This window comes from Oncorhynchus mykiss, chromosome 17 (genome assembly GCF_057628025.1).
Source record: "Oncorhynchus mykiss isolate SJ-2025 chromosome 17, ASM5762802v1, whole genome shotgun sequence".
Taxonomy (NCBI): Eukaryota; Metazoa; Chordata; class Actinopteri; order Salmoniformes; family Salmonidae; genus Oncorhynchus; species Oncorhynchus mykiss.
The window spans coordinates 29,026,486-29,035,851 of record NC_143038.1 but is presented as its reverse complement, the minus strand read 5'-3'; the positions used below and the strand labels follow the sequence as shown (position 1 = coordinate 29,035,851).

The 9,366-nt window shown below is 41.8% G+C and overlaps 1 protein-coding gene across 6 annotated transcripts in view; it reads left to right on the top strand.

Moving 5' to 3' along the window:
• The first annotated feature begins 1,897 nt into the window (after window positions 1–1,897).
• The window catches only part of LOC110493953 (tensin-2), an 81,746-nt gene continuing 74,277 nt past the window's right edge, over window positions 1,898–9,366 (top strand). For 2 of the 6 annotated variants that reach the window (XM_036949972.2, XM_036949970.2), the window contains exon 1: window positions 1,898–2,668. In XM_036949972.2, coding sequence (XP_036805867.2) covers window positions 2,552–2,668 — 117 coding nt within the window. In that variant the 5' untranslated portion in view covers window positions 1,898–2,551. The remainder of the gene's footprint in view (window positions 2,669–9,366) is intronic. The other 4 variants (XM_090205176.1, XM_036949975.2, XM_090205175.1 and 1 more) reach the window with 2 other exon arrangements.

The following is a 9,366-nucleotide window of genomic DNA, read 5'->3' as shown; positions in this document are numbered from 1 at the left end:
GTGCAATGTAACAGGAGTATTTAGATTTATGGATGCCACCCGTTAGATAAAATACAGAACGGTTCCGTATTTCACTGAAAGAATAAACGTCTTGTTTTCGAGATGATAGTTTCCGGATTCGACCATATTACCCAAGGCTTGTATTTCTGTGTGTTATGTTATAACTAAGTCTATGATTTGATAAAGCAGTCTGACTGAGCGATGGTAGGCAGCAGCAGGCTTGTAAGCATTCATTCAAACAGCACTTTTGTGCGTTTGCCAGCAGCTGTTTATGACTTCAAGCCTATCAACCCCCGAGATTAGGCTGGTGTAACCGATGTGAACCGATGCTCGCTAATAGCGTTTGAAACGTCACTCGCTCTGAGTCTTGGAGTTGTTGTTCCCCTTGCTCTGCATGGGTAACGCTGCTTCGAGGGTGGCTATTATCGATGTGTTCCTGGTTTGAGCCCAGGTAGGAGCGAGGAGAGGGACGGAAGCTATACTGTTACACTGGCAATACTAAAGTGCCTATAAGAACATCCAATAGTCAAAGGTTAATGAAATACAAATGGTATAGAGAGAAATAGTCCTATAATAACTACAACCTAAAACTTCTTACCTGGGAATATTGAAGACTGATGTTAAAAGGAACCACCAGATTTCATATGTTCTTAGCAAGGAACTTAAACGTTAGCTTTCTTGCATGGCACATATTGCACTTTTACTTTCTTCTCCAACACTTTGTTTTTTGCATTATTTAAACCAAATTGAACAGGTTTCATTATTTATTTGAGGCTAAATTGATTTTATTGATGTATTATATTAAGCTAAAATAAGTTTTCATTCAGTATTGTTGTAATTGTCATTATTACAAATAAATGAAAAAAATCTGCCGATTTAATCGGTATCCTCCAATAATCCGTATCGGTATCGGCGTTGAAAAATCATAATCGGTCGACCTCTAGTCCTGAACATGATTTTTCTTTTGTGGAGAACACTCTTCACCCCCTGCTGGGTACAGGACTCTTGGTGGCAGGTGTGGAGGGTCCTGCTGTGTCCCCGTCCCCTTCCCTCAGGCCTGTCTCGACAGTGACAGGAGGGTCCCAGACCCCTCTGCTAAAAACAACCTTCAGCGTGTTTATGTTTTACCTCAGGAATGCTGACAGGCAATAGGTTGTGTGTGTGTATCATCACTCCAGGGGGAGGTGTGTGTGTGTGTGTGTGTGTGTGTGTGTGTTGAATGTTCTCTTGCACTCGGATGCAATCATTTTGTATTTCAACCTCTTGTTGCCCCGTACCCTGCGTGGCTGTATGTATGTGCGTGTGTTTATTGGGCTAATTTGAGACTAGTCTGTTTGTGTATCTCACAGTTTTAGTAGTTCTCTACTGCAGCAGATGCAAGTCAGTGTGTGTGTGTGTGGGGGGGGGCTGATCGTGTGTTAACTGTGTTTGTTCTCCTGCTCTGCTGTGGGGTGTTATTCCTGATGGCTTGGCGGAATACCAGCTGGCTCTCCGAGGAGGTCCTAAATCCCTGTGTTACTCTACGCAGATCTAAAGGAACAGAGCCTATTATTGTTTTCAGTTGAGAGGGATGTTAAGGCAAAGTGTGTCTTCTCTCCTCATGCAGAGTTGCTGGGTTGGTGCACAAGGTTTTGGCTTGTGAGGTACTATCTAGTCGCTTACCCATGACATGAGAGGAAAAATAGTAGGATAGAACCATTGCACTGTGTATGCCCACCCCTCATGTGCTAAGTTGCAGAGTCCGGTGGGTCGACAGGGTGTCGCACTGAGCGGCGCCATCTAATCTCAGGGGGAATGATGGAGGAAAAGAGAGAGAGAGAGAGGCTGAACACAGCAAGAAAAAGGGAAGGGCCTGAAGTCAGCCTGACCTAAACAGCTGTGTGGAAAGGGGGGGGGTGGAGAAATGAGAGAGAGGGGAAGAGTGTACTGTTTGTGCAGCAGGCTGGCAGGGTGAACAGCTAGTGAGAGGGTTGTAAGAGGAGAGGGGGAATGAGAGAGCAGGGTGTTTCTTTGAAGGCGGAAAGGGGAGAAAGAGGGCAACCAGAGAAGAGTGTAAGTGCAGAGAGTGAAGGGTCTGTGCATGCTGGGAGGGAAAGGACAACCGCTAGCGAGGGAGAGAGAATGGTGTAAAAGTACAGGCTGACAGAAGAAAGAAGGGTGCAGGAACGGCAAGAGCGACGGCAGGAGGGTGCGAGAGAGCGGGCCCTGTGCTTTCTGAAAGAAGAGGGAGAGACGTGTGGTGAAGGAAAGACGGGGGGCTGGACTGAGTTAATGTTGTGACGGTTCCAGTCCTGGCTGAGTAGAGAGAGAGGAAGATCAACTTGGACAGGGGTGTGAGGGCTCACAGGGAGGAAAGGAGTTTTGGGGTGTCAAAGAAGCAAGGTAGGACCCAGCTTCCCTGTACTAGCGTGAAAAGGAGGAAAAGAGTGATTCCCTATTGAAAAAAACTAGGGGAGCCTAAGGAGTAAGACGGAAAGCAGGTCCTTGGGATATCCGGACAACTGACTTGTGGATCAAATCTGAAAAAGGAGAAGACAGAACCAGAGGATCAATGGGGTGTATTCACAGTATCCAGCATTGCAGCAGAAAGAGATGCGCTCCGGAACCTGAGGGATCCCCGAAAGTAGCAATCCACAATATCCCCGTTGAAATCCTACAGCTGGCTGAGGTAAGCGCGGCACTTGTTGACATCTCTGTCTGCAACACTCTAAAAGTGTAACCCTTCTGTGGCTCAGTTGGTAGAGCATGCTACATACGTCAGGGTTGTGGGTTCTATTCACGCTGGGGCCACTCATCCAAAGATGTATGAATACAATACTGTTCGTTGTTTTAGGCGCCTGCAGATGTATATTCCCCCTCAGGAGACAATATTTTGAGGATGAATAAAAAGTACAAAACTTCCAAGTTCTTGATTGATTGTAACGTGAGTGACTCGCCTACTGCTTTTTGGAGTTGTCTGGTGACCCATCATATGTAAACAGAATCAATATTTCTAGCCAGGACCCGGAGTCTCAGCCCATAAGGTGTCACCTGAAACCTACCCTATGGAAATGGGGCATGTGGATAGTGTCATGATGTGCGATATAACAGAAACACACTCTCAAATGGTTTGGATTGAAATTCAAATCAGTGGTCTCAACGTCAGATCCTGGAGGCTTAGGAGTGTGTGCAATAGTGTGTTTGTTCCAGCCCATGGGTACCACACTTGATCTAACTTATCATGGTCCTCAATCAACACCCTGATTAGTTTAATCTGATATTGTTAGTTCTGGGTTGGAACAAAAACCTAGAGTGCATTTGGAAAGTATTCAGGCCCCTTGACTTTTTCCACATTTTATATTGCCTTATTCTAAAATTGATTAATTTAAAAAATGTCCTCAATCTACACACAATACACCATAATGACAAAGCGAAAACAGTTTTTTAGAAATGTTGCTAGTGTATTACAAATATAAAACATATCTTATTTACATAAGTATTCAGACCCTTTGCTATGAGACTTAAAATTGAGCTCAGGTGCATCCTGTTTTCCATTGATCATCCTTGAGCTGTTTCTACAACTTGATGGAAGTCCACCTGTGGTAAATTCAATTAGGTCCCAGAGTTGACAGTGCAAATCAGAGCAAAAACCAAGCCATGAGGTCAAAGGAATTGTCCGTAGAGCTCCGAGACAGGATTGTGTCAAGACACAGATCCCCAAAAACAGTGGCCTCCATCATTCTTAAATGGAAGAATTAGAATCGCCAAGACTCTTCCTAGAGCTGGCCCAGCCAGAACCTGGACTTGAACAAGATCAAACATCTCTGGAGAGACCTGAAAATAGCTGTGCAGTGACACTCCCCATCCAACCTGACAGCGCTTGAGAGGATCTGCAGAGAAGAATGGGAGAAACTCCCCAAATACAGTGTGCCAAGCTTGTAGCGACATACCCAAGAAGACTCGAGGCTGGACACGCTGCCAAAGGTGCTTCAAAGTTCTTAGTAAATGTTCTACTTATATAAATGCTTTATCGTTATGGTGTACTGTGTGTAGATGGATTAAATATAGAAAAATATATTTAATCCGTTTTTTGAATAACGCTGTAACATAATGTGGAAAAAGTGAAGGTCTGAATATTTTCCAAATGTACGTACACCTGTTGGCCTAAAAAAACAGCAACAGTTCTACACCGTAGACACTATGATCCTAGTTTGGCAGAGGTCTGGTACATTCTACCTGGTCACCTCAATCAATACCCTCTGCTGACTTCCGACCAACCGGATGTTCCAGTTTTCAGTGAAAATGGAAAGACAGACTGTGACGTGACTTCTGCTTTTAGACGTTAACAATGGCAACATTCCATCTTAACTCCTCCTCCACATTTACTGGATTGGTTGAACAGTGCAGAAGAGAACCTCCCCCACGTTTTTTCGTGATGATATAACATTTTAAAATGCAATTTCGGGGAAAGATTACAACTTTGGAAGCAACTACTTGTCCACACCAAAGAGAGGATGGTCTCAGCTTTCTGTAGGTATAATCTATAATTTCTCAACGATCAAAGCACACTTTTTTTTTTTGTTTTGTTTTTACAATCAAGATGTTTGAAATGGCTTAGAAATGTGGAGTATGAAAATGTGCATTGGTCAATGAAAGTGCACTAGGCCTCATTGCAACGTTTTAGTTTTTTTGTATGACATTACATTAACTGTTAGATTTATACATAGCTACTAGCAGTAGGTGTTATATTTAGAGTTAGTGATCTAGCTACTATGTTTTGAGTTGGCACTTCCTCAGGTGGGGAATTGGCACAAATTCTGGAGCCCTATTGTGACAGTAAAATATAACTAATATGGCCTGATGTGGTGTTCTGCCCCTGAGCAATGTCGATTAAGGCACCCTGCACCTCTCTGATTCAGAGGGGTTGGGTTAAATGCGGAAGGCACATTTCAGTTGAAAGCATTCAGTTGTACAACTGACGAGGTATCCCCCTTTCCCTTTTTAATTGTCAACCCAAAATTCATGACAACCCTGGATAAGGTTGCTTATCAAAATATATTTGAATCATGCATTTCTGCTTGAACATGTTAGATGTAAAAATGTCTTCATTGAATCTCTGTAGTCTATTGCACTTCTTAATAAAGCATTGAGAATTGCTTTATAAAATTATTAGGTCTACTCAAATTGTTTGTTGTGTGACGCTGTGCACATTTTGGGGGGGGCGATTGCCACCAAATCATGGGCTGGTGCCACCAACTGAAAAGGTTAGAGGCACCAAAATGTTAGCCCTGCCGTGTTTAGTCAAAGGTATTAAAGTATCCCCAGTATTCGCCGCACGCAATGTCAGTAGTCCCATTTAGTTCACTTTCAGATGGGGTCATATACCGGTCAGGATTAGAGGTCAAGAGAGAGAGAGCGGGGGATGATAGTTGGAGGGGATCGAAGGGGGTTAATCATGTCTGTTCCCTGGTGATCAAAGTTGAAGGGGAAGTGGTGTCCGTTACTCTCCTATGCGTCGTGTCGTCTGCATGTCTGCTGTAGCCGTATTTAGGAGCAGCCACATTGCAACATGGCTCCAAGTGTGTCTTTACTAGTCTGTTCCAAAAATGTGAAGTGCATGTATGTACGATTTCTTTACATGATTAAGGCCCGTGTCATCAATCAGAATTCAATCATTGAATACGATCATCTGTGTGAGTGCTGTTCTATTGTTTTTGTTTTCCTGATAGCAGTACAGGGAAAATACTATGGTATGAGGGTGTGGTTGTGACAGTTGACCAGCTCAGCTGCGCATGCTGTTAATACTTGTATCAATACCTGGCTGATGCTCTACAGCCCTCAAATTCAAACCTGGACCTTGATGCCAGTTCAACTGCTTTGCTTTTATTCTTCCCCTCTAATCAGGGACTGATTTAGACTTGGGACACCAGGTGGGTACAGCTAATTATCAGGTAGAACAGAGAAGCAGCAGTATACCCCTGCCCTAGAGAAAGAAACATTGGCATGGGTTTATACATGCATCATTTGTTTGTATAATCATTTGTTTGTATAATGTGTCATGTTTGTTGGCAAAGTTGACATTGCAATACTCCAATCCACAGGTATTGCATTGTGTCCAATGCACATTGCTCTCTTGAATGCCATTGACATTTTTCTTTTGGTGCCATGCGTATTTAACCCCAGCCAAAAATAAGGTGCTCGTTGACCAGGCGGATTCACACGCGCCCGTGTTCCTGTACCTATTCTGGGAGTTTCATGGCTCTTTTCGAGGTGTCACTCTTCTGCTCATGGAATGTGGGGATATAAATACACATCGTAGGATCGTACCTCTGGTTTCCCCACCTGCTCCTGTCCCTTCCGTGTGTGTTACCCAAAGCCAGGACCCATACTTCAGCATGTCGTCAGCAACAGGCTGTCACTGAGAACACACACACACACTTTGTGGAAAGGGGAGTCTCTGGTAGTGTATTTGGAGAGGTTTATGTAGGCCTGTGTGTGCATATGGTGTGTGACTATAGTGTAGCGTAGTATGTGTGCTGCAGTGTGTTTGTGTGCATGCAAGAGTAAATATCCAAGTGTGTGTGGGAGAGATGTGGATGCTGGCTTGCTGTTCACACACCAAAAAAAACACATCTACCCGACGGTAATAAGGACATCCACTATGTATGAATCACTGGCACCAGCCGCTCCTCTCCCATCTCCATATTAGAGGCTGTGTGCTTTGAGGCTGTAATGGTTGGAGATGCCTTGGGAATGAGCTAGCCTTTGGCTGGAGTATGACGAAAGGGGTGGGGTGCTCAAATCCAGAAATTTCACAAACAGTCATGCAAGTCTACTGGGACAACTGGGGTGTACAGTTCCTATAGAAAGTATTCACACCCCTTCACTTTTTCCACATGTTGTTGTGTTACAAGGTGGGATTAAAATCTTTCTGTGTCAACGATCTACACAAAACACAAACTCTCAAAGTGGAAGAAAAATGTGAAATTAAATTTAAAGCTACTCTTGATTGCATAAATATTCAAACACACTAGTTGACATGCCCACACAAAACACTCACATATTCGCATACACTACATACACACACAAACATACGAATACACTCACATAAATACAATCATTGTCACTAGTGCTGCGTTCCTTGTTCAACTCTTAATATTAGCAATCCTGATGCATAGTCACTTTACCCTGCCTTCATGTACATATCTAGCTCAAATACCTTGTACCTCTGCACATTGATCTGGTACTGGTACTCCCTGTATAGAGCTCCATTCTTGTGTATTTTATTCCTCTCTTGTTACTCTTTCATTTTTTAAACTCTGCATTGTTGCTTTGGGCTCGTAGGCTAGCTTTTCACTGTGAAGTCTTCAGCAGTTGTATTCGGCGAGTGTGACATACGATTTGATTGGAACCACATTCACGAAAGGCCCTAATTGTACTCTTTTGTGGGGGATTTAATACATCTTCCTCATGCAAAACCAGTCAAATCGATCAATATAATTGAAAAGTTTGAATCCCATGGAGAGAGGTTTTCTCTACATTGTTTGGTATGCAATGTGGCTTCTCTGGTTCTCTTCTCCTTTCTCACCACTAGGTGCCGCCCTTGTCTAATATTTTGTACTCGTAGTCTTGTGGAAAACAGTGACATGACATGCAGAGATGATAGATATAGTGTGAATAATTGATCGTATTTTTTATGTTTTAAAAATGTACACATGCGGTAATATTATTCACATTGGTTCATATAAATCTACATCGTCAATCAAACACATTTTTATGCAACTCCCTTATTAGTATGACCTGGCCAATAGATTTAGTCAAATCTGTAAAACAATCCTCTGGGGTTTGTTGTGGCCCTAAATCCACCTACGTCGGGAATAGATCTGAAAGAGGATGAGTAATGACAAGACGAATATTTGACACTGAGGTAAAGTTGGTTTTATAGTCGGATAGTCAACATACCATTCAACAGACCATTCAACAGACATTCGCCAGACATTCGCCAAAAGCCATTTACAAATGTAAAAATCAATAACTAATTCATCGTTTGTCACAGAATCATTAAACTAGATATGATTTATTCTATAAATGTCTAGCATACTTTTTACAACCTTTATTTTGAGCACAAATTCCAGTTTTGATTTGATAGAAATACATAACATCTATAAAATACCTTTTGTTTTGAGTTAACATTAGTTTTGATTTGATAGAAATACATAAAATCTAAAAATGTTGCATTGAAAGATGAAGAAATCAATAACTAATTGATTGTCGCAGAAAAAGTGAAAATATGCATTTATTTGCAATAACTTTAAAGAAATGTTCATTTCAAGTGCAATTTGTTCTATATGAAGTTAGACAATGTTTACATAAAGTTGTACAATGTTTACAACCTTAAATTGTATGCCAAATCAATGTTTGCATTTTTAGTGCAACAGTTCCACCTTTTTAAAGTAGTTACAAGGCACAACAGTCATTGATTAATACGTCTCTAATTTAACAGCAAAGAGGCCCCTTCCAATCATTTTCTATTTTGGCTTTGTTGAAGTCCTTTGTCATCCCCAGACAAGCTTGAACGGTACCATCTCCTGAGGTAATAGATTCAACACTTACAGCCAAATGCTTCATACCCCGTATTCCCAGAACACATTCTGGAAAGTCTATAGTTTCAGTGGTCCCTTTATTAGGTACAACCCCCTTTGCATCTGGAACAGCGAGAATTCAAAATTGTTGATGAAACTGGGAAAGGAGATGGACTGTTCGAGGTAAGTCCAGTTGGAGTTTATTACAGTCAGTACAAGTTTTGGAACTTTTCTGAGTTAGAAAAGACCATCAGACTGCTGTCATTTTGCACATTCTAAAGTTCAAACAGTAACAGAATACCTGAATACTTCTCTGCATGCTTTAGTGTCTAGCAAGCCAAGACCATGGGACTTGGTGTATATAGGAGCAATGTATTTTTGTGAATAGGGTGGTGAACCTAATAAAGTGGCAACTGAGTGTAGATATCACAAACAACTCATTTTGAGCAGTGTCTGTCTATTATACGTTTGATCAATGGGTATAATGGTCAATCTGATCCCCAAGGTCCTCATAGGCTCACTTGGATATAGAGTTGGAGGTAAATAAATAAAAAAAACATGAAACTAGGACATTAAAACACTGGCAGAATTCTTTCATCCACATCCATTCACATAAAATATGTATTTTAAAGTATCAATACCCTTCTAAGACCCCTGTCTTTCTGGACATTTTAAAAGGTTTGTAAATAGTTGTTTCTGTAAGGAATGTGAATTGAAAGGGATATGGTAACATCTATGTAGATGATGTAGTTTCTCCACTGGTATAATGTGTGGTAGTTGCACACCTCCCTGCTGAATTATGTAG